This window comes from Aulonocara sp. 'chitande type north' Nkhata Bay, linkage group LG2, assembly GCF_057382095.1.
Source record: "Aulonocara sp. 'chitande type north' Nkhata Bay isolate Kocher_YH1m ecotype deep benthic linkage group LG2, A_spYH_male_GT1.1, whole genome shotgun sequence".
NCBI lineage: Eukaryota > Metazoa > Chordata > Actinopteri > Cichliformes > Cichlidae > Aulonocara > Aulonocara sp. 'chitande type north' Nkhata Bay.
This window is the reverse complement of record NC_141345.1, coordinates 28,664,777-28,691,423: the sequence shown is the minus strand read 5'-3', so window position 1 is coordinate 28,691,423 and position 26,647 is coordinate 28,664,777. Positions and strand designations below refer to the sequence as shown.

General features: G+C 38.4%; 1 protein-coding gene across 1 annotated transcript in view; it reads left to right on the top strand.

Moving 5' to 3' along the window:
* The window catches only part of pcdh11 (protocadherin 11), a 138,133-nt gene that overhangs the window by 47,469 nt on the left and 64,017 nt on the right, over positions 1–26,647 (top strand). The window contains exon 4 of the mRNA XM_086258001.1: positions 8,996–9,055. Within this exon, the coding sequence (XP_086114127.1) occupies positions 8,996–9,055 (60 nt within the window). The remainder of the gene's footprint in view (positions 1–8,995; positions 9,056–26,647) is intronic.

Below are 26,647 nucleotides of genomic sequence, written 5' to 3'. Positions count from 1 at the left end.
CTATAATAGTCACATTACATTTTACAGCAAGAATTAGTTCGGCGGAGCACAGTAAACAATATATATAAATATAAACTGTAAAAACAATATGACTTTTTGACATTCAACACCACCATGGATTAATTATATCCTCTTTCCCAGAAAGAAATCCATTCATAATACTTTCTGACTTAACTCTGCCTTTTACACCAGGCTTCAGCAGCCTGCTGCTGCTACTTGGCCACAGAAGTTCTCCACTGGGGTTTAACGCAACCAATGAGATTATTTATGCTTGCATAGCAGCTCTGTCTCTGAAAAAACATGTTTGTATTGCTAAAACCCCAATCTGCCTACATGTCCTGGTTCATGTGTGGCCGTGACTCCCCAGACTGAAGGTTTGGTCGAGGTCTCTCTTTCTGCTAGTAGTGTGGAACACATGCCTGGCACGACCAGTGCCATGGGGGGAATGGCACACAGCTGGTTTGATTGGACTCTGGCCTTAATCGCCCATGTCTCTGCCATCAGTGCTCAAGGAGCAGTAACACACATGTTAACTGTGCTCATACAAGGGAAACTGATTGGAGCCTTCTAGATTTATTCCTAATCAAATACTGAATTGTGCCCAGACAGATAAAATGCTGGTGTCGCTTTCCAAGTCTGGTATCAGTGTCTAACAAGAAAGTTTGGGCTAGGTGTTCAACGAGCTACTTTGCGGTCCCAATTTTTCAGCAAATGAAGGGGGCTGTTGTCAGAGAGCTGATTGTAGGGTGCAAAATACTGGGTGACAATCTGCGTGTCAAGATAAATACATCTGCTCCTGAGGAAATGCCATTAGCCATGCATATTTTAATCCTAAATAACTGTTATAAAAGGTTGCAAAACAAAAACACAAGGATCTAAAAGGTCAGTATTGAGCAGCTTAAACAAGAGTAGACTGCTCATCTAAACGAGAGCATCTCACCTGTAACTGATGAGAAGTGCAAGTTGGAGACTTTGTTTTTAATTCTCGTTCCTCGGATGTACTGTTATGCACCACATTTATCATTCTGACCTCTTTTGTCAAACAGCAGTCAAATCAGAATGCTTTTTTTAATAACACATGCACTGAATAATATAACTTGCTAAGATGTTAAATATTGTCATTTATCAAAAAAGCCATTGCCTGACCATGAGAAGAAGTCAATAACAATGTGTAGCTAATGTAATTTTGAATACACTTAATGCTCTGCTTAGCCGACTAGAGAGGGGACTGCAGTAATAAATCGGTTGACTGTTACTGATAAGCTTAACAGCAAAGCAGCATCCAAGCATTTGAATGAGGGCATTAATGGTTGTTTAAAACAGGAATAATGAAGTGACAACAGCAGTGTTGTGTTGCCTCTTGCTCTTGAGAGGAACGTCTGCCAGTGGAGGAAAATGGTGACTTGCTTACTTCTAAAGGACATCAGCAGAGAAGTAGTACTTCCAGTCATCAGAACTTGGCAAATACTTTAATTGCAAATGACAAAAACAAACAAACAAACAAACAGAAAAAACAAAACAACGTGGCCTCATTTCAGCATTTCATTTCATTTGTGTCAACAGCTTCTCGTGCATGCGCACAAACTTAAAAGCGTACGCACAGGGAGACCACTCTTAATCTTTTTGACGCACACATGTGGATGCTCATGCACGTTTGCTTGCGAAATACACATAGAAGCTCATATGCAGTGCACAAACACAAAGCAAATGTCCTCACAAAGTAGATGAGCTCCATTCTGTGTCGAATCGAAAGCATCTGCAAAGCCAGTTGCTCTCGGCCGTGGAGGCGTGCATCAGCCGGCAGAGGCGCCTGCTTGGTGTCCCAGGGTGGCTCGCGTAACACTTGGCCTGCTCCCTAGCCACTGCCGGGATCAGAAAGGCCCACTGCTATCATCCGGGCGCTGGCAGCAGTGAGGCTAGGCTTAGAATGACAAATTGGTTTGAGGGAGTGAGTGAGGGAGAGAGCAAGCCAAGAAATATACTTTGAAGAGAGAAATGCATTCCGGGTTTCGACAAGCATGCCATATTATATGGTCAAGTGTACAAGTCTGACTCCTGCCACGCGGATTGATCGAGATCCCAAAGACACTTAAATGAGGCGAGGGTCTTTCATCGTGACAATGCCAAAGAATTTATCTTAGAAAGTCACCCAAAATATGACTGGATTACAGAGCTTTTCAGCATGCGGTCTCTCGTCTCGTGGCCTCAATTTTCATTGAACTGCCCTTTTATTTTTAGCAACAATAGTTTAGTAGTATTTGCTTATGTTTCACAGTGTTGGAAATGTAGAAATTTCTAAATGCACATTACAATATTTCCAACTTTATCCAAAGAAACCCGAATTATTGTGTAAATCAGAATGTTTACATACAGAAATGCATTTCAGATAATTGTAGAAATAATCTGAAAAAAATATATGTTGTGTAATACATGCTAATGTAATTTTCTCTGATGGATTATTGATTCAGAATGTATTACTTGCTTCATATTTCAACAAACTCATCATTGCCACCATCATCAGTGATTACAGCCAGTGAATGATGCTCTGTGTTTATGGTTTGGGAGAGTTATTCTTTTCAAATGAAACACGCAGGGAAAAATGGTGGTTAGTGAAATGTTATCTTTATTTTGGACTGAAGTAGAGCATGAACTGATATTTAGCCACTAAATATTGCATATATAATACATGGCATGTATAGCATATCACTATTACAAGTATCAGCTTAAAAAATTGTGTGTCTGTTTTCTGTATGATGGTTCTGAAAACAAAATCTCCTAATGCAAAGTCAGAGCAATAAAAACAATATTAAGCTTCTTCAGCATATTTTAGATTATCGGAAACCCACATTCGGTGAAATCCGACTGTTGTTAATCCACAACAAAACTGCATTTGTAAAAAAAAACGTTCAAAATTATAGGGGCAAGAAAATTCCAAAATAAATGGGGAACGGTGCAACTATTGACACTGGCAAGCTGTTTAATGTTGGAGGTGCACAGCATTCTGCTCAGCCCGAGGAGGAGACTGCGTACGAACGCTTTGCATATTCAAACAGGAAGTACTTTATTTATCAAATCAAATCTACAATTGACTGTATAAGGGATAATCTAATTAAACATTAGCACAATTATCGGTCTTGGCCAATTGGATAACTGACTTATTAACTAGTGTTGTCTTCTGCTGTTTTAAGCAATAGTTGTTTTAAACAAGCAGCTTTGTAGGTTGTAATTACTTTTTCTGCAGGCTTGTTGGCACCTTGGTCAAAGGCAACCTCCTGTGTGGACTCCCTCATGTAAATAAGAGCCCCTTTCCTTGCCAAAGCAATCATGACATTGCACTGGTGTAATGCTAGGCCTGCAAATAAGCCATGTCAGAAGCATACGCACAAGACACCGGATGTAGCCCTCTTGAATTCCCTCTCTCAGCAAACTGCAGAGATGCACCATTTGGCATCTCTGGAATTTGGTTTGAGGTTGCAGAGTATTTTACTTTTGTTGTCAAATTGCTTTGCAAATGAGGCCCACTCTGGCATGATTTCAAAGAGCTTGTGCTATATGTGCAGCTTCCTTCAGGCACTAGTTTCTGAACCTTCATCATTCTCTATGCATATGCACAGTACTGCGCTAAGCTCACATGGAAGGCTAGATAAACATGCCAGGCTGGGAGGAAGATGGAAGGCAGTATGCTTATGTCTTGTCAGCCTGTCTGTATGTTGATTTTGTGTTGTTCAACTTGACTGGCATGGTCTATCTAATAACATGGCAGGTAGACAGTACGAAAGCCTCGTAGGTTTCTACCCATTAAAATGATATTCAATCATTTTTGATGCGCTTTTTTTTGCCCCAAACCACGCCTTATAATGATTCAAGGTTCGAGCGCCATTCACATTGAAATGTTGTGTTGCTTGAAGCCACATCAAAATAATTGTTTTGATATGTTCCGTTTTTGACTTGGCAATGACATTAATAGGAGGTGATTGTACAATGAGGATAAAAAGCATTTTTTGAGGTATGTTGACTAAATTTCAGCCATGAATCCCCTGGCTCACAATTATACGTTTTTAGTCTGGGCATCATGGAACAGCCATTGCTTTGAGATACAAGTGTTGCACATATTGCGTGTCCTTTTGATTGCATGTCCAAGTCAGCCACTAAATAATAATGCAGGGATTGAAACAAAATAGCCCAAGGCTCAGAAATTGCTAATGAACATCACCAGGGTGCAGCTGGGGTTGCACTGTGTGATAAAGGCATTGAAACCTTACTTCATGTTTCAAAGGCAAATAATCTGGGGTCGATTTCTTTATACTCCAAACATCTGTGTCACTGCCTTAAAAGTGTCGGGAGACAATAAATGTGCACTAAGGAAAACTACAGATGACTCGCTAAAACGAGATATATATTCCAACGTGTCATAGTTTCAAGTGTTAACTTCAGCACTGGACATCTTTATGGCATATGTTTCTGTGGACTGATAAGCAGTGGAAGCATGATCTCTGTCATCACAATATTACAAATATGTGTTTTATACTTGTTACATTTTCTCCTTTCACTGCCTGTCTAGAACTATTCTCACTTTGCAGAGAACTGGCAAGCAACGGGAAATCCATGGAGAGGCAAAGAGACAGAAGGCAAGAAAAAGAGAATATATTTGGTGCTATGTGCTGCAGATCAAAAACGTGGCAGTCACATGATCAAAGGCATTTGATAATCCTTGAACTACAATGCTCCTTTAATCCTAGCGAGAGAACTATATTTTATTGGGGGAGGAGGGCTGAAACAATGTTGGGGTGACAAACAGAGCTGAAGAAGCAGTAACTAGCTGGTAGAAATACAGTTTACTAAATGTGGCACAGTACTTTTGTGGGAGCTGGGGAAGAAAATAGTATAAAGCCTCCTTGTGTGGGGAGAAAATGGAGGCTGAGTTGATGGGACTAGAAACACAAATGTGCCACAAGTCAGTGTCCACTCAGCACTGAATAGTGCTCTTGTTTTTTTTCACTATACTTGTTGGGGAAGTTGGCTCGGTGAATGTGACTAGACTGCCTTATACTACATCTGCCACACAGAAACAGAGTGCAAGCTACACAGGGTTTGGGCTACGACTTCTCCCAGTCAAGTTGAGTTTCTGGCTAGTTCATTTTCCTGAAGATTCTTTTATACATATGTTTAAAAAATTGGATGGTTTACAAAAATATGCTATATAATCAAATGGCAGAACAACAACATACCAAATTGTATTTATTATTTATTAATTTTAATTCATTGTGAATTTACATATGATATATTACACTTTTAAAAAAACCTATGCAATTCTTGAACTGCAATATTTCATGTTGGGTGTAAAAGCAGCACCATCCCTATAGAGCCTGAAGGTTTTCACAACTTGCAAAAAACACTTGTCCACAAAACATTGTAAAGAAATTTGAGATTTTGTTCAGGACTTAAAGTAAAGGCGTCCAAAGAATTAGACAACTCTGTGCACAAAGGATCAGGCAAAAAACACATATTGAATAGATGTGATCGGTGAATTATCAGGCACAACTGCTTTAAAATAGATGTCGCTCTGTAGTGAAAATCATTGCACAGGCTCAGACACATTTCTGAAAATCATTGTCATTCAACACAGTTCATCCACTAGATGAAAGTTAAAGCCAGGAACATTATAAGAGAGTCTATTGTAACACTATCATGAAAGAATCTGGGGACTATTTCTAATCTATATATTATACAGCAGCAAAGCTGAGAGTAGAAAAGCTTTTTTAAAACCTGAAGTGACATCCACACAGAGAGCGATTCACTCATCCATATCACTTTGAAGTTAATGTAGGTGCAGACTCTGGTTGCCTAGGTAACCCTCTAATGCATTTACTACCAGGTCATATGTCAATCAACAGTATCCTGCACTTTTAGCTGTAGTTGCTTCAGTTGCTCACCTCAAATCTGAGAAACGTTGACTTGTTGAGGTGTATATGGCTGCTGAGTGGAGTTTTTTATACCTTACAATGCAAAATAAAAAAAATAAAAAAACATATATTTTTTAAAAACTTACCCATTTTCTCAGAAAGTTGTATATCAAAACTTTTTTTTTAGTTTTTGCAAGAGCATGATCCCGGAGCCGAAGAGAAGACGTAACATTTTTATCACCTCACACCTGAAAAGTTTTACTGAAGCTTTACTTGTGTTCAGTGATGCACATCTTCTCTTAAATGTTTTTTCTAATATCACACAAGATTAATAGAGACAGAAAACATATAAATGACAAATAGTTATTTATGAAGTCTTTTATGACAAAAGATTTCAGATTTTTATTATTATATCTTAACAGGCACATAAAAGCCCATTTTTAACATTCACCTTTTTCAGTTCTGTTGTTTTTTTTTTTTTTTAAAAAAAGACAAAGTAAAAATCAAGAAAACTTTCATCTGAAACTCTTCAAAGTATGCTTGTTCTGAAGAAATTTAAGATTCCGTGTGGGAAACTTTCAACAGAGAAGCAGACAACTCACAGGTCCTCAGCTGGCACTGTCATTACTATAACCTTAGACCAAGATTGTGTTGGACTGTGAAAGGAGTAGCACACAATGTACATTTTTTGGCAGATTCCCACATGGAATATCTTTAAAAGAAATACTCCAGTGACTTTCAGAAGGCAGTCAGTCTCATTGTTCAAGAACCATAGAACAACTCTCTGTCCCATGCAGCTTTTTACGCACATGTTGGTAAAGTGAAATAAAAAAAAAAAAGAGTATGTATTTATAGCAAAAACAAAAACCCCTTTTAAATAACAAGTATAAATATTTTGCATATTTTTGTTTTCATTTGTCTTTTATGCAGACTTTTAGCGGAAAAACTGTGCGACATTTATTAAAGTACACAATTAAGACTTACACAGTTTGTGAGCTGCTGAGTGAGGCTCCTAATTTATATGATGAGAGTAAAGACAGCGAGATAGAAATAGAGCTCATTCTTAGATTTTATCAAAACATTTCCAAGAAATCAGAAAGATAAAATTGTCTTATATTTTCTTCAGAAACTGTAATATATATGTGTGTAACATGCGCTCTCTCTGGGCCTCATCCTATTACAATGACCAGCCCATGCATGGTGAGAAGACAAAAACATCAATATGTGGCGTAATCCAAATCCCTCTGTTGCAAGCATTGTCAATAGTCTTCATTATCAGATGCAAAATGTCCCAGACAAAGGTGAGTTGAAAAATGACAGTCGTTTTTACTTCCATATGTTTTCCCTTATCACCTCTCTACTCTACTGTCTCTCCTGTAACTGTGCGGAGATGAGCTATGAGCTGTTTGTCAGAAAAGCTGTACAGTTTCCACGCTGATGAAACACTAATGATTATTATATAGATTCAACGAGTGAGCTAAACTAGGAATTTATTAGAAATGGCATGAGTGAAAAGTGGTGGTTAGCTTTATTGTTTTTTTTACTTTTTTGCATTTGATAATGTCTCTTCTTTAACAGTATTTGTACTTCCAAATTAAAGTAGTTGTTAATTTGGATCACATATTGTTTTGTACAAATTCAACAAAACAAAACAAATAAATAACTAAATACTTTTGCATAAACATCACATTGTGTGTTCAATAGTTTTAGCATATTTGGCATTGGTGGTAAAGGGAATATTTTCCTGAATGCTTTGTGTGAAGTTTTTGCAAGTCATGCCTTGATTAATCGCCAGTATTGATGGTGTGCCGAGTTATCTGTACATTGCAAACACTGTGGTTCACATTATAATTGATTGGACTCTCTTTTTTTCTTTTTTGTCACTCTCCTCCTAACTCTACAATATCCTGTAGAATCTAATATTCACAATTTTGGAGGCAGTGTTCAGAATCAAGGTCATTCATTTTCCCCCACTGGGAACATGCAGAAGGAAACTCCATTTCCTGCTCCTACCCACAAAGAAAATAATTCATGTTTATTTGTCACATCAATTAAGATATCATGGTTATATTGCCTACTCAATCTGTAGGGAAAATTTTGTCTACTAATTCCATCGTCCCAGCAAGGCCCATTTATTCATTTATATTTCATGACCTGGTGTTTACGCTACAGTGAATGCCTGGCTGATTTTTTTTTTCTCCCCTCTCTTAGTTGCCTTGTCCAGAGAGGTGTTCTCCTTCTACGTTGCGATGAAATATAGATGTTAAGAGTCTGGAGAGTCGAGTGTCTCATCTGTCCTAGAGAAACCATAAGGCAGCCATTAATAGTGTCACAGAGCATCAGACGTACCACAGGCACATAATTGGAAATGAGGACATAACTGAAAGCACCTGCTTGAAAATCAACAGGGCCTTCCCACGAGGCAAGCCCTCGGTAGATTCCAAAAGAAGTTTTCCGAGCCCCTCCGCTTCCCTGCTGGTTCTGTTTCACCCATTGCTCTTTTTTTTTTCATTTTTCACTGAGGTCAGCTCAAGATGGCTTATTGTTTTTTCTTTTTTTTTTATGATGGCATTGTGAGTATGCAAATACTTTGGATCTTTGCATAATCACAAGCAGCAGGACCATCTGTTGTTGGCTTGTTGACTTACCTTGTGTCTGCTTTTAATGGTGTTTTCTTGTATCTGAGTGATGTATTGGTGTATTAACAATGTGATAATCATTTAACCTCAAAAAATGCAGTCGGGCGTGTACGAAAAATCCGAACATATGTTCAGCGAAATCTTCTGACAAAGAAGGATTTATAATCTTTGAGCAGGGATAGAAATAAGGGAACACAAAAACAAATAACAAAAAAACATCACTCCGCTCACGTTATGTCAGATAAGACGACGCTGTCAAGATAGAGATTTAAAATGTGACGCTTGACAAATGTTGTGATCTTGGCTTAGTGGGTAGTAAAGAGTGGGAGTTAACCCCCACTTAAAAACACAGCAAAAATACTAATAGCAAGGAATAGTAAATAAGATGAAACTTTATGCAAGGATATGCCTCCAATGAAACATGTCCCTGATAATGTTTTTTTTTTTTACTAGAACCAGAGCCAGACACCAGAGAAGTCTTTTAACTCACCGCCTCCCATTTGTCCTCATAAGGTAAGCTCCAGTTTGCTTTCAGGCAAGGAATAAACAGCATTATGTGAAATAATTACAGATATTTTAAGAATGCGATGTTCTTATTAAGCTGTGATTCTGTGTCTATTTGCAATTTTTGCATTTGTAAATTAGCTGCATAATATGTCAAGACCCTTTTCATCTTCTCACATATCTGATGTTCCATTCACCATATCATTGCAAGACTCTTTGCCAAATGGTGTGCAAAATGAATTTGTTTATCATGGGTTCTTAAAGAAACTATTTTCATTTCCAAGACAACAGTTTCATCTGTTTTCTGTTCTTCCTCTGTGCGTTCTGCTAATCGTTTGAGATTTATTTAACATGAAGCGAGAAGGGCAAATTTATTCAATGCTAATTAGTCTTGTACATGCACAGTCAAAGTCATCACTTCACTGTGATGGTCTCAAGTCGTCACCACACACTGACTGAAGTCACTGTCCCCTTCAACCTCTACTCCTGATGCGTGACTCTTGCAAATGTGATAATGTGCCATGCAGTGAAATTCGCGCAATTTCAGTTCACTTAGCACCAAACGTGTCAAAAATGCCTGTGTCCTTTTCTGGATGAATGGGCGTTATGGCTGAGAGTGGCTTATTGCAAGAGTGGACCTTGGTAAAAGGAGCCCAATAGATGGAAGCTGTCTGACAGGCTGTCATCAACTGTTCAAAGCCTAACACCGCTCTACATCCCTAATGCACAGCTAGCTGTCTGAAATGACTTTGGTGGCATTAAAATATGCAGACAGTGGTCGGACAGTAAATAATAACAAAATATGATACCCGTTTCTCTGCTCTGTCACTGGAAAATCACTGGAAAAAGTAAATTATCTGCATATCTATCATTGTAGAATAAGAACGCACATCCATGTAAGGCATGAACTTTTCAAATTTGGGTTGCTTTTGGTGAGAAATTACAGCGTGCCGTAGCTCTAATGGGGTGTTACAGATGTGTTAATGTAAGAAGACATCACTTTCGATTGCTCCACATACTATGTCTACGTCTTGTTTCCTCTGGACCCCATACTTCTCTCTCTTTCACTCTTTCCATTTTTACCCAGCTGATCAGGGCTGATGTAATGGGGGAACACTGTGGGTTTGCGGATAGTGTTATTCACGTTTTAGCTGTTAGCAGCTGAACATAATCTCCCTCTAGTCAGCTCACATTAGTCTCCATGATCCACACCAGCCCAATATGTGCAGCGAATGCATTGGGCCAGCTGGGGTAATTTAGTATGTCAGTCAGTTCAGGAGGCTGGTAAAATGAGTAAATGGCTGGATATGATTTATATGTAAAGAATATTCTGATTATAATGGCTCTCAGAATAGAATATCCACTGGCTTTTTAAACTTCTCTTCATCTGCATTGTGTGCATCCCCCAGATAGATAGCGAAATGAACAGAGGGCTTTTAAACTGACTACTCTGTGATTATATTAAGAATGTGAGAGTGAGAGAGCGAGGAGAGGGAGGAGATCGGGTGCCCGAGCACTAAGTATATATAATTGCTTCTTGACACATTGGCCAAATTCTGCAGTGCCAGGATCTGAGCGAAGATGATTAACGGCTGTCCAAGTGGGTGGGCATTGCAGGTCGTTCAGGGCCTTTGGTTTCCATAGTGATTCTAGTCTAAAGGCCATATATTGCATAGTGAATATCCCAGAGGTCCACACATTGTTAAACTACAATTATAACTCACATCAAGAGCATTGTCTGTCCACCGCAAACTCTCTTATTCACCCACCAAGTGTCTTGCTGCGTTTTCCCTCTGCTCATCATTTATTTTCTCTTCTTATTTTCTTAAATTGTCTCCCCTAGCTGGCGAGAAGATAAAGAGTAAAAATTTTGCATTATGTGAATAATTGATGTGTGGGCTCACCTCAGAGCATCATCACACTACGGCAGTCGGGGTAAGAGGTGAGGGTAAGATCATATTTCTGACATGAGGCTTCAGGCTACAGAAAATTGTTTCACAAGGGTTTTCACAAGGTTTTCCTGTGAATCGACATTATAGCACAACAGGGTAGTAATAAAATGTGAATAGGGATGCACATGCTTGGTTCTGTACATAAAGTCATGTGCGTCTGACAAGCTATAACATACAAGTAGTTCATTATAATACGGTTCTTGGTATCTGAGGTGGCTGTGTATAATAATGTGTGTGTAAGCATGCCAAAGTATGTGTATGTCTTTGTGAACACCACAATTTAAATAGGTGACAGATGGAGAGGACAAGGGATGGGGGTGGGGATCAAGCACCTCTGACAATATGGGGCCTGCACTGCACCTTGTTCTTGCCAACTCTGAAATAGCTACGGTAAACTAAAGCCGTGTGACTCCGGGATGCCATTTCACAGTTTTGTTTTCCACAAAAGACAAACTCTCTTGTGAAATGTCACCTAACAATGTAAAGGTTGAGTGATGAGCATGCGAGAGAAACACCTTGCTTCTTGAAGGGTTAGACTTTATTCTGTGAAGTTTGACAAAGACATGAATGTAAATGCGCTGAGTGTTACAGATAAAATTCTTAAGACATACAGTGTGCAGGAGCTTTTTAAAGCCAAGGAAAGGCCACCGAATAAACACATTTCAATGGTGATTCACTCTGTATAATAAAAGGAAATCCCTCAGGCATCCAAGCAAAAGGCCTGTCATGCAGCAATTAAGCTTTGTTATTTGCGTCAAGCAGACTATGGATAAGTAATGTATCTTCCTAAAGATGTACGTCCACATCCTCGCACATGCAAGTGCACGGGCAAACACAGTCAGTCACTCAACTCCAATTCATTTGAGGTAAATGTAATCTCAGAAGACAAGCAGCAACAACCCACGGCTCCATCAAGGTGCCTGGGGTTGCATTGGTGGCCATCGTCAAATAAATAATGCTTTGTGACTGAAAAAAAGACAATCCAAAAGGTCATCTGTGACCTCTGGGACCAGTGCTGTGCAGCATCTGTCACTAGCAAGCACCGCATGTCTGTGTCAAATGGCAAAAGGTATGTGGTGCAGCCAGCCTGCCATGTAATGAAGGGAGTAGGCCTCTATATACATAACATCACAGTCACAATTGTATTAAGAGGGCTCCACAGTATCCTGGCTCATCTGCAGGACATCTTCTACGCACCATAGTATAAATGACAGAATGGAAAATTATCTACAATATTATTAAAAAAATACACTTTTCAAGATCATACCTGGCATATCAAGGAAGAAATTCATGTTCTTTGGAAATCTAACTGAAAAAAAAGGATAAAAAAGTATTTGACATCCCCTTAATCCATTTAATCGGTAATGAGGTTTAGGTAACTTTCAGGATGTTAAGTGAACAATGGCTATCCTCTCTGATGATATTTCACTTGTCACATAATTTCCGTAACAGCAGTTAATGGTATCAAATATTCAGGGTAAAATGATGAAGAAATATATAATCGATGCTTTCCTTTCAGCCAACTTACAATTCTCATATATCTGCATCAGACCACACCTCCGTGTGGAACAAATCAATAATATTCCATTTCTAACCAAATTCTTCTTTTTGTATGGTGAAATCCGATCTTTATGGACACAGTAACAAATTGGATATCCCCACAGTCACATTGGAAAAAGAAACACAAGCTCAGAGACAACATGGGTTGCTCTGTAAAAGAATGTACCATGCATATTGTTTGACGAAATTGCGTACCACACAAATTTCATTCTGAATTCTCTCAAAGTGCAAATGAGGCTCACTTCTGTTAGTATATTTCCCAGATCCCCTGCACTGTACTCTCTCACATGCTGGCTGTCCTTTCCTCTCACTCGCCACGTATCTCCCTCCCCACATCCAGCTAAACCAATCAGGGATTTGAGGGCCTCGCCTCCAATCAATTACGACCCAAATCAGTGCAGAGGCCTTTGATATAGAATCATTTGTCAAATCAGTGCAGATGGCTGAGGGCAGGTACCCTTGTGCTATAGGCCATATCCATGTGGAAATCTCTGCTCAGGGTGGGCTCTCCTGATGCTCCCCAACCTATTAATGGGAAGTCATTTTGTGCGCCAGGACTGCAGTCCAGCTGCCTGGTCTCCTAGATTGCTAGTGTTTAAGCATCTTAGTCAAACAGAGGATAATAGCAAATGATTTGAACTTTGTAGGCAAACGGAATATGAATCTCATGGATCCTACTTGAAGTTTTCAAATGGACTGTACAACGACTACAAGAGTACCCGTGTATTTTAAAACTCTAAATTATCACATGCAACTAGAGCAGGGCGATATGGCCAAAAATATTTATCACGATATATATTTGAAAATTTGCGATAACGATATAACCGACGATATAATTGATGCGAGACAAAATACAACTCCACAACATTACTAGCGCAAAAAGACAACCTTCCATTTATTTTCACTTAAACAAGAAGCTGGTTTTTATGTACATTAAAGCTTTATAAAAATGTAACAGTGCAAATGCAAATTCCTTGCTGAAAGTTTAACCAAAAGGCATTTCCAGTAGAAATGGGCTGACATATCCTGAGCATAACCATGTATAATATCCACTGAAGTTAAAAAGAGGTGCTTTGCAACATTAAACTGCAGTGTGCAGTATGCATTTTTCGGACCATAAGGTGCACGGGATTATAAGGCACATTAAGCGAAACAAAGCAGTCAGATAAATCAAACTTTATTAAACTCATTCTTCTTGCTTCCTCCACTTCTGTACCATTGATTCATTAATGTTGAATTCTCTGGCAGCTGCTCTATTCCCATGTTGTTGCAGTATATTAATGACTAACCTCGTATTGTGGATGGATTATCTCAGTTGTTCTCCTGACTGAAGTTTGGTCCGTTTACAGCATCCTGCCATGCGATTGCATTTGTTTCTAACCATGAAGAACCTTCACGTTAACTTTTATAAGTGGAAAAGTGTTAGTGTTCGTCCTCCAGCTTCACTGTTTATGTTATGCTAACATAGCTGTGTCGCTAGCGATCACGTAGCACATCATTATATACCAGCTAGCCCAACTTCAGTAACCCTACAAACGTCACTGCTGTTTAGTTTCCTGTCTTCATTTATGTTGGAAGTGATAGCAGAGCTGTACGTTTGATTTTTTTCAGAAATCTCTCAGTCAGAACATGCTATATCATGCTTAGGTAACTAGCGAAACTAGCGAGCTAACTTCCGCTAGCTTCCTGCTAACTTCTAACTCCGTTAAATGTAATAACTTTTGTTTTCATGGATGCCTGGAAGTTAAACTTTATAGTTACACCTGGTAAAGCAGCAATGCTGATCGTTTTATTAAAGATGAAAGAATTTAGACAGTTTTTAACTCTAAGTGATGCTGCAGTGTTGTTTGACCTGAAGTATACGGAGTTTAGGACCCAGATTACTCCCAGATTTAAGAGCATCTTAGTCCGACAAATACGACAATAACAACGGCCGCTTGCATGTTCTGCAAAAAAATGTGCTTTGTTGTGTATCTGACGGACAAACACCAAACCAGTTCCACATCACGGAAGTTGCACCATTTTTACAAACCAATTCTGGTTCATCTGTTTCACTCAACAATCGGCCATGTGCGTATGAAAACAAAGGCACTGCGCATGCGCGTTTTACTCCCATTCTATCGCGATATTTCATTTTCCTATCGTTGCCTAACATTATACCGGTATTACCGTGAACGGTATAATATGGCCCAGCCCTACATGCAACCTGCTGTGACAAAATACTTTAGTACATGAGCTAATCCACTGCAAATGGTGCCCCAGAAATACCAAATAGAAATTCAGATTTTCATCATGCGAGTGCTGTTTACTTGTGCATGTTCACTTTTGAACAGTTGAAGAGAAAACTTCTGAATACAACTAAAACTGAAATACAGCTAAACCTAAGACTTAAATACACTAATTGAGATTGTGGTAATAGTAACTTAAGGTCAAGAGTTCCTGTTCACAACCAAATTTTAACCAAGCAATAGCAATATATAATAGTGAATAATCAGACAATGCTTATCAAGAGAAAAAAATATAACCTAAATATATTTAGAGGACATTGTGAGTGTGCCTGTCTCACCGGTGCTGTTTGATATGTCCTCCTTAGGAAAAGGCAGAATTAAAAACATTATAAATACAATATTTTCAGTGTATTTAAGTTCATTTAAGTGTGATTGGGCTACTTTAATAAGCTTGCCAAAACTCACCTCCTAAAAAAGTCTTCAACCTTTAGCCTTTGTTTCTTTATACTCTTATATAAAGGGACCTTGGGTTTCAGCAAATTCAGCAATAATACATATAACTAAATAATTATTATCTTTTATTGTTTTTGTTTTGAAAACCCAACATATTTTTAGAGCCTCTGTAAAGCTCCCTATAACTTCTTATAGTGATTTATCATAGCCTTCAGAGTTTCAAACCAAGTTGCTTCTTCTTAGAGTATCTCATGTAGAATCTTGTCTCAAGCGATGACATAGTGAGCTCCTTTAAATACCTAGGAGTTTTCATTTTTACGATCTAGCACATTTCTAATAAGATATTGGCAGACGTTAAACACGGCATCACAGGAAGCTATGATGGATGGTCATTGCGAGATTGGATCAGAACTGCCATCTAAACCAATCCTCCAACCTACCACCACCTACTCTTTGTGTCTAATCTAACACTGAGCATGATAGATGGTTCTGGAAGCCCTTTTACAATGTGTAAAAAACAATATACATGTAAGTATATCTACACATTTTTACTTATATCATGTTACAGAATGAAATTCTGTTCTGTTGTAATAAATAAAAACTCAAAAGAATAAAGATAAGATAATACAACCCTAGTCTGGTCATTGTCATCATCATCATCAGTGACATTTTATTCTCTTATATTTTGTGTTCCCACCCGTTTTTTTCTTTTTTCCTGGGCATGATTAAAAACTCTCTAAAATGCACAGAAATGTTTTTTAAGGTCTTGAGGTTTTGAGCTATTTTACAAGCAGTAGTTTTCTTGGAAACCAGTTGCAGAGTTTGGCGTCATGCAATATTCTTTGCACTGTGAACATCAGTGAAACAACAGTTTCCAAGGATTCCTTGTGCCAAGCCAGGAGCACTCATCTGTTTTTTAAGGCACTTTAAATACTAGATTTTATTTGGCATCATTATTTAAGGATACTTGTAGCTCTTTCTATACTTTCTAATAACTGCTGCAGATGTGTTTGAGGTTTTAAGTCCCTAATATGCAGGACTATGTAGCAACAGTCAAAAATGCGAAGCTCCAGCTGTATTTGCGGTCACGTCTTTTCCTTGGTAACCGTGTCTTTACAGTTAACCTTGAATTGGAAATTATATGTCCAATCATTTGTATGGCAGTAGAAATAACGTGATCTCATCCAATTGTAAATTTGCTGTGTAGTCTCTGGTTTTAATTATACACTTTCACTTAAAAACAGTGCAAATACTGTAAGATTATGCAATAACATATATTTTTTTAAATAACTGGGCAATTTCACAGGGTGTAGTTTTTTTGTTTATTGTAACAGCAATACTGAAACAAGACATTGTCACAAATTGTCATTAGGCAAAAGCTGTGTTGTTAGGCTTTCGTGTTTAATGACTTAAAAACAGCATTATAGGCTTCATTAGTTAGCACGTCGGTGCAAGCTAGATTATCTAGGAATAGATTTGAAAAGTTAAAGCAAACATAACTTGTGTCCTTAGGTTATCTGACTTGTCAGAAAAGGCATTAAATAATAAATGATTAAAAGAACATAAATAAATGTAAAAAAAATATCCTCAAAATCCAGCATGTTTAATTTATAGCTGAACATTAATCACAAAATGCTCAGCATTCAGCATTCACGGGTGAGGTTTAAGTTATATAAAAAAGCTTCTATTAATGATTTTATTCATGAGAAAAGTATTATTCAATGCCTTCATGTTTCAGCGATGTATCCTTGCTAAGATGTATCCTCCCTAAGATTATAAATCAGTGCAGTGCAGTGGGATGTCATGGATGCCAGCCCTCAGTTCTCTGTGCAAGAATAAGATGAGTTCCCTCTAGTATTTGATGCACATTGAATATGTCTTCAGATCAACACAGCACAACTGTTTCCCTGGCAGACAGAACAAAGATCACAGAAATCTGAAATGCAAAGTAAACGTTAAAAAAAAGAAGCACAAAAGCAAAACAGCCTTACCCTAAAAGTGAGAGTTTTGAGCACTGTGAACACATTTTAACCCAAAACTGCTCCTGCAGCAATCAGCATAATCATCAGCCTGCTGCATTCTCAGATAAGATAGTGGGTGCATTATCTGTCCTCCAGTTTCACAATTTTACTCATCATACAAGCAACACTTTCACTGTAGGTGGCAATCAAGCTGCATTCTTAATTGATGTTAATATGTCGCATGTTTTTGGGATGTCCACACTTATTTATTTTATGAAGTAATTATATTACTTGGAATTTACACACTACTAGTAAACACACACACAAAATGTTCAATTAACAAGTGTTTTGTCAAAAATATCCCATCATACTGTGGGAGATGTATTCCTCTGTCTCTTTGACTTTTGTTTTAATACACTCTAGTTTGTGCACCATTGCCAACCGTGTGCACCACTTTGTTTCCACAAAGTGAAAGCCAGCTTTTGTTTTCTCTACAATTGTAAAGGAGATATATGCGTGTGTATTTATATTATGACACTGATTTCATGATCTCTGAAATGCTTGATATTACTTAAGACAGAAGAGAATAAAAACCAACAAATGAAAGAGGAAACCGCAGTTAGGAAATGATTACAAGCATGTAAGCTCTCTAGGCAAGAACAAGCTGCATTGCTCGGGATATTTTTCTCACCCTCTGCCTTTGCATATTTCACACTGGCATATCTTTCGAGATGTAAGTCATACTGAGAGATTTGACTCTGCATGCTAAAAAGGCATAAATACAGGGGAAAAAACATAACCAGCAGATGACCTTATTACACTCAGTATGTAACATGCAGTAGCAATATTGCCTTTATTTGTCATTATTACCACCCGCAATTACTGTGAGTAGGAGGAATATTAAATTGACAAAGAGGGCCTCTGACTAAATGTTAAGGAGCCCTCCTGTCATGTGAGACACATTCCTACTGTTCTGAGTGGGCTGGTATGGCTGTGTTTTACTACTTACGGATATTCAATGGAAGAGCACAGAGCGGGTCTTGCTGTAATAAGGCATTTACCAATGCAGAGTAGCACTGTGCGCTGTGAGAACATATGTTAATGCACTTGGCTGTGGCCAGAGAAACAGCGAGAGGTTTGGAAAAAAAACACATGGGACTGGCCTCCTGGAGCACACATAGCCTTCTACAAAGATATTAATATGAGTCAGTGGTGGAAGAGGAGGAAAAATTACCCTGGCAGTGAGGAGACGTTTGTTTTCATGATGGTGATGGACCCCAATTGAGTAAAGCAGGCTGGAGAAGAGAGGATACTCTGTATTGGATGGCTTTTGAATTGCATCAGTGGCACACCTCTAACTGGCTCCTTTGCCAGAGAAGCTGACAACAATGTATTTGGGGAATATATGGATGAAGGAAATGGGAATATGTTTATGAAAATAGCCTCTAATTTATCGAGACTGTTCTGCTAAGATTTTTGTCTGTTTTCAAGAAGAGATCTTGTAGGCTGTAAGTAGAAGTAGGATTCAAACCTAATTCAAATTTTGTCATTTGAGTGTAATTTGGCCATCCTTTATCACAAACCATGTCAAGCTGCCATGTTAATTTGTCCTAATACAACGCGTGGCAGTACACATGCATCATTTGTGTTGAAGTTCTTTTGGCTTGTTTTTTTTTATCTAACTTTGAACAACATGTAAAAACATAATGATAAGAAAAAAGGAATTAATACAGTTCACAATAACTGCTGTGAAATAACTGGCGTCTCTCTTTTTCCTGCAACCTACTAGTTTAAGCAGTTTACAATGTTTTATTTTTTTCTTTGCTAAATCCTATGCAAATTTCCGCTCACAGAGTTTGCATTTTACTTGTCAAGATTTTCTAAAAGTTTCAAATGTTGGTGTATTTCTACTCCAGCCTGGCTCGTTAGCTGCTAACCTTTACTGTTCGGGCCAGCTCTATGGTGATGAGGGGGAGGCAAAAAGACACCATCATAACGTTGCATGATTTGTTTCCTTTTTCACAGGGCAGTGCACATGGCACAAACATTTAGATAACTGTTACACCAAAAACTTAGCCACATACAACCATTGTTTGACTCTTTGTGCACTGTGTCCTAGTTACATGCTCACATCCTACCACACTGGACCTATCTCTGGTTATTCACATGGCTACTTCCCTTAAAGGAAAATATTTTCCAGTACAAAAGTTTCTGTTTAACCCAGACTTTCTGATCAGTTAACCTAAAGCACAGCACTTGTCACCTTCAAATGAGTTTCTGAGGTGCTAACAGTAAGTTGTGAACTTTATATAGAAAACACCATGGAGACATGGTCTGACGCTGCTTTTAATTTAGCCTCTAATGTATTGCGTTATTTTTGTGCCACTATTCTGAGCGCACGTAAAAGAAAATTGAGCGCACGTAAAAAAAAATCGCAGGTGCAAGTGTTGCATTTTCAGGAGAAATTTATTTTGAGCGAAGAAAAGCTGAATTTGAGTGAACAAAATTCATTGCTGCGTGCAAAAAATGTATTTCAGTGTTTGCTATTATCCACACACACACAATAGCAGCCCCTGTCGCTCAGTTTTTGCATTTGCGCTCACTCGCAATGTGTTGCTAGCGCTCTCAACATTTCTGCCCGTGCGCGCTCAACTCTTTCTGTACACCGTTATATTTGTGCCACAAAACCAGCCAATCACAGATTTGGATGCAAAAAAAATCTGATTGGCTGTTCTGGTCTCCATGTATGTATCTATATATATATATATATATATATATATATATATATATATATATATATATATATATATATACACACACACACACACATATATCACACGAAAAAGGTCAAGCCGGTCATTAACATTGGGCCATAAATTTTCATCAACATCACAGTGGATGTCTTCGTTGTTCACCGTGGGAAAAATCTCCTGGCATGACGAATCCAGGCTTGACATTGCTCAGCAGTTATATCACCACAAGCTTCACACATGGCTTGAAGAAGGGAGACATGCTCATGGGGATTGCGATCATACACCTTCCACCTCCATGTAGAGAAGAATTCCTCAGTTGGGTTGAGGATAGGGGAATATAGTGGAAGATAGAGGGTCATGAAGCGAGAATGTGTTTGAAACCATTCCTGAACCAGCTGTGCATGGTGGAAGCTGACATTGTCCCACACAACAACATAGACGATGTCTTCTCCCTGACAGGCCTGCTCCAGTTCATTTAAAAAAAACTATCAGGTGTTCAGTGTTGTATGACCCTAGAACTGGTCTACAGCCACAACCACACCATCTTCAGATATAGCTGCACCCATTGAGATGTTTCCCCCATGTTTTCCAGGGACTGGGATGGTAGCCCTTTGTCCAATAAGGTTACGTCCTCTGCGTCTAGTTTTTGCCAGATTGAAACCGGCCTCATCAACAAAAATATACTTGTGATGATTCACAGCAGTGTCCAGCTCCATCACCCTCTAAAATGATAATTTAGTTAGTTTTTTTTTACAACTAATAGTTGTCAGTACTGTTTCAGTAATTGCATGCCAGTTTAGTGTTGTACCTGAATATATTCTGAACGCAGTTGTTTCACCCGGACATTGTTCCTCTCAAAAGGAACCAAGTAAATTTGTTTCATGGAAACCTGGTGCTTCTTCAAAAGCCGGGCAATCGTTGGAAGGCTAATTGATGGCACATTGGCAAAGGTGTCATTGCTGTTCTCAATAGCCTGTTTGATTTCAGACAGCCGTGTGTCATTCCTTGCCCTGACCATTTCCACCACAGCCAACTCCTGCTGGTCAGTCAAAACACGTGGGCGACCACCACCAGGTTGTCTCCTGTTAATTCTGAGGACAATCATATACTGTCAATATTGAAGTATTACAAATTACATTACTGTAAACTGACAATTACATGTTGTTCATCTATACAATAGAGTACTATATTTTAGAAGTGAAGTTGCTGTAGCAGACATACCGGTTTTCTTGGCGAAAAGTTCTGATGATAGAGCTGACAGTTGACCTTTGTAAATTAGGCTGTACCAACCTGGCAGCCTCAGCCATGGTAAGGCCTCTGTTAACCTGGGGTGTATCTGGGATGATCAGGAAGAGGAGTACAGAAGTCTGGTGAGGAACTTTGTCGCATGGAGTCACACAAACCACCTGCAACTCAACACCTCAAAGACTAAGGAACTGGTTGTGGACTTCGGGAGGTCTAGAGCAGGTCCACTGCCGGTTCAGATAGAGGGGGAGGAGGTGGAGGTGGTCAACAAGTACAAGTACCTCGGGCTGTGGGTGGACAATAAACTGGACTGGTCATGCAACACAGAGCACCTGTATAAAAAAGCCCAAAGCCGACTGTACTTCCTCAGGAGGCTGAGGTCTTTTAACATCTGCAGGAAGCTCCTGAGGATGTTTTACCAGTCGGTGGTTGCTGGAGTACTTTTCTATGCTGTGGTGTGCTGGGGGAGCAGCACAGCAAAGAAGGACTCATCCAGGCTGGAGAAACTGATCAGGAGGGCTAGCTCTGTGGTCGGCATGAAGCTGGACACTCTGGTGACAGTGGCAGAGAAAAGGACATTAAAGAAACTGATGGACATTATGGACAATGCCAGACATCCTCTGCACACGGCCATAAACAACCAGAAGAGTCTGTTCAGTGACAGGTTGCTTCTCCCCAAGACAAGAACTAACAGACTTAAAAACTCCTTTGTCCCACACGCCATCAGACTGTTTAACTCCTCTCTGGAGGGGAGAGGGAGGGGAAACAGGAGGACAAAGGAGGGGGCAACAACTAAGCTGTAGTGCCTCTTCACCTCACTGTGCAATACCTTTTGTGCAATACTTTTGTAAATAGTCAACGGTGCAATAGACTCAATACTTGAAATGTGCAATTCACTTGTATTTTTATTTTTATTCCTATTTATTCTATTTATCCCCTTCGTATATTTTATTTATATTGTCTCTGTATTTATATATATATATATATATATATATATATATATATATATATGTGTGTGTGTGTGTGTGTATTATATATATATATATATATATATATATATATATATATATATATATATATATATATATATATATATATATAATATTCTGTAACTCTGTAACTTCTGTCGGTGCTGTGCTTTTTTGGAAATCGAATTTCCCAGAGGAACCCACCCGAGGGATTAATAAAGTTCTATCTAATCTAATCTAATCTAACCTCATGGTCAACAATGATGGCCCGGACTTCATTAGAGATGATGATGCGTTGTCTTCTGCCTACATTTCTCTGAAGACCATCTCTCTGTCGAGGAGCACCACCACCTCTTTCTCTTTGTCTGTGCCCACCTCTCTGTCGAGGAGCACCACCACCTCTTCGATGAAGGTTTCCTCTCCCTACGAGTCTATCCTGCTCCATATTTGAACAGTGCGAAGTCTCAAACACAGTTCTACTTATATGGTAACTAATTGTGATCATCAGAGGGAAACAATTAGCAATTAGTATTTCTAGATTGAAAGCTCTTGCAGCAATGTGTAACTTACAAATGACCAGACAACAATCAGTCAAGTTGAAAATCCATGGACATAATGAATGATTCACTGATTAAACATTAAGATCAGTCGAATTAAATGACAGACAAATGTATTAAATTGAATAATAAAAGATGCAAATCAAAAATTTTATAGTGATAACATTATGAAAGGCAGTAACTGTGAACGAAACATTTATTTAGATGGAACACTTATTTTGTGTAGTGAAAAGGATATTTTGTCATTATGTGTATTGTACTAACACAATTGAAAATATTCAATTTTCAATTCAATTTTATTTATATAGCGCCAAATCACAACAAAAGTCGCCTCAAGGCGCTTCATAGATACAGAGAAAAACCCAACAATCATATGACCCCCTATGAGCAAGCACTTTGGCGACAGTGGGAAGGAAAAACTCCCTTTTAACAGGAAGAAACCTCCGGCAGAAATGTTTGATATGCTGAAATGTTTGAAAAAGGTGCACTTTTGATGATCTGTTGTGATATAAGTCCTAAGAGTTTTGAAAATGTACCAATTGCTTATGAAAACTGCGCCAAACCAATAAAAAAAAAACAGTAATGGAAAAAAATATACTTACTGTAACAATACTCAGAACTTACCTTTTAAGTTTTACGGTTACTGGACTATTATAACTACAGTCTTTTGGTTATATTAAACCTATATGAGCTGTTTGTTTTTAAAAAAAAGAACAACACTTTTCACCACTGAGTAATGAAAACACACCTGTTACCAATGCGGAAAAAAACTATTCTGGAATATAGAAAGACAATCAGAATCAATTTCTTGGAGATGAACCCACACTGTTGGTTATAAACACAGATATAAGCCAATTTTAGCTGCACAAAAACGTCATCCTCATGCTAAATTTGATCGCTTAAGATATAAATTGATTTGTGTGTAGGGAACAGATTACATATAACTGGAATAGAAAAAAAGACGTATTTCTGAAATGAGACATGTCAACATTTCAGCGAGAGGGCCATTATTCTCACAGAGATTAATAAAGTATTATCACTTCTTGTTGTGGGGTTTTCACTGAAATTTATAACAAGGCCACTGTCATCTAATGTTTCACGAGCTTCTATGTCTGATCCTTACGCCTGTTGTAATATGTGAAGAATGACATTGAATGTCAATTCAATAACATTAATAACATTATAGCTACCATTTGGCAAATGGCAGTGTGTTTAAGACAGAAGCATCTACCACTTTTAGGAGATCAGTACCATAGATTTAGTGACAATGATTAATCAGTATCATAACTGTGTTTCATGTTCGTCAGAGAATGACAGTGGTTCAGGCTCTTTTCTCCACACTCGAGCTTGTGATTCACTACGTATTTGCACATCACAGTCTTTGGATAATGCTTCCATAAGTGTCAATGAGGAAAACTGTCAAATGTTTCAGTAGGAGAGCGATCAAATTGGTGAACAACTCATATTACAACAGGATCTTGATAAACTAAGGTATGACACATTAGTGAGTCTTTCCATTCTCTTTTTTTCGTGTTTCCTCCTTGGCAGTGCACTTTATTAGATAAACCTCACTGTTAATGCTGCTCAAGCTCTTGTGACTCACTATGGAGGCAGACATGCAGACAGGGCTGAACAGTTCAATTATTAGCCATTGAAACATGTAGCGTCTGCTCTTATGTCACCAACATTTACAGTATATTTAACTTAATTCCTGTCAAATTCTGCATCAGTTTTTAAATTGGTATAAAAACCACTGGACAAAACTCTGAACTGGATATCACTGTAGAACCTTTAGCAGACATGGTGAATAAAACAGAGTTTCTAAAAAGTGGGCAAATTTTGACAATTCTTTAGACCATGACAACCTTAAAATCCTGCCACTGGCGAGTAAAAGAAAATGGCTCTCAATACATATAACATGAGTTTTTTCCGCAACAATATTACAGTTAATAGCACACTAGGGTCGTATGACTAGTGTTGCTAAAACACTTAACTTTTTTTCCCTGTCTGTCCTTTCATATTGTGTTTTAGCCAGCAGCAAAATCTTCATTTTCTTGTAGCAAATAATATTGTAATAATGCAGAGACTGCGAGGCGGATATAAAGCCCTGGATGTTATTATGCATTAGTAAGATTGTTATCATCCATTGTGACAGCACCAGCTGACATGCTATCACCAAACAGGGGGAAAACTAAGTGTAGACAAGGTGGAAATCAGCAAGGGGCACGAGTATCTTCTCTCACTTACACACTATCTCAGTCAGTGTGGCTGTGTGGAATATATATATATATATATAATTCAATCAGGGCAAACAAACTAGGCAGTGCTTGTTCTGTCCCTCTACAAGTCAATCCACAACACTGCCATTAACCAGTGTAAAAATATCTAGGGCCTGACTTCAAGTGTTGGTGGTACTGTAAGAAAGAGCAATGTATGTCTTCTGTGCTATAACTACTTGATATTGGAAGGAACCAAATTGAAGATTGAGTGAAAACAGAAAAACAGTGTTTGGTTGGTACTTTCATCATATTATTGCTTCCATAAATATATCTAACATTACTGCTTACCATTCTGTCTTATTCTGTTTTTTTAAGAAGGAAGTTTTTTTGCAAGAAAATGTGTCATTGTCTCAAGATGGTTCCAGGAAATTGCTTTACTTTACTCCAGTGGTCTGTACAGTCCGGAGATCACAACCCAATAAAACACTTTTATGGTGAGGTGAAGTGGGATGTTCATAGCATCTGTAACAATGAAAAACTGCAAAAACTTTGCAGTAAAGTCACAATAGATCGAAATCCTAATGTAACATCTTTAGCAACTTATTGAATCATACTTTAAAAAAAGGGGGCATCTCTGGAGGTCAAAAGATGACCCTATTACTTAGGTGTACTTAGAATTGTCAATGGAAGTATTTACAATAGTAGTAAAGGACTCGACTTCAGTTAGAGACCTCAGGCTGAAATATTCGTTCCGTTCCTTGACTTCTTAGCATAGACACCATGACATCCTAAATTTGCATAGCAGTAAAGATCAATGTAGCTCTTGGAGGCTGCGGTGACACTTATTCAAAACAGCTCCTCTTTTTTCCCCTAGTGTAGTCTGGAGCAAAAGGAGGTGAGAAGGCATTGAGTGATGTGGGTAAAGAAAGCCAGACACTTCCTCAACTGTAGTCAACCTCAAAGAGCATTTTGTCATGTATCTTCACTTGGTAAAGTACCTGCAACCCTCTTCACATCACTACTGAATCAAGGTGTGCTTCACATGGTTTGATGCTGTTTGATGCCAGTTGAAATATGGAAAAAGTAATGGCAAAGTAAGAATGTTTTATTTCTTTTTCTCTAAAACTGGCATAGCATTTTTTTTTTGCCTTTTAAGCACATGAATGATTTTTGGTAAGTGGTAATTATTAAGTTAGATGTCACTGCATTATGAAGGATGTCCTTCAAGCTGTACCTGATTTCAAGGGACAGCTTGACAAAGCTCACTTTGAATTTGGTTGAAAGCATGTCTAATTGAATTTTGATACGTAATTAAATCAAGCAATAAATCAGCGCAGATCCCACTGCAACCGACAATTCAACACTCCTGAGCACCACAAGCTAATTATGATGAAGTTATTATCTCAGCCAAAGGGAGTTCTCTGAATGGCTCCTTCTGCATCATGTAGAATCTTTTCAACTAGAATGTACTCAACCTTGAGAAAAGGGCATCTTTCATAATGGCTCCAAAAGATCCTATAAATTTTACTTGCTCTCTTGGTAATGTATCCATGTCGCAAAATTGTCCCACTTAAAGCTTGATGATTTCTTAGAGCAGTCACAGCAGTGGAATGTTTTTGACTCACTTGTGCACATTCACACATTAATACACCAAGTTAGAAATGATCCGATGTACGCGAGCGATTGCGGCTGGTAGTAATTTCTG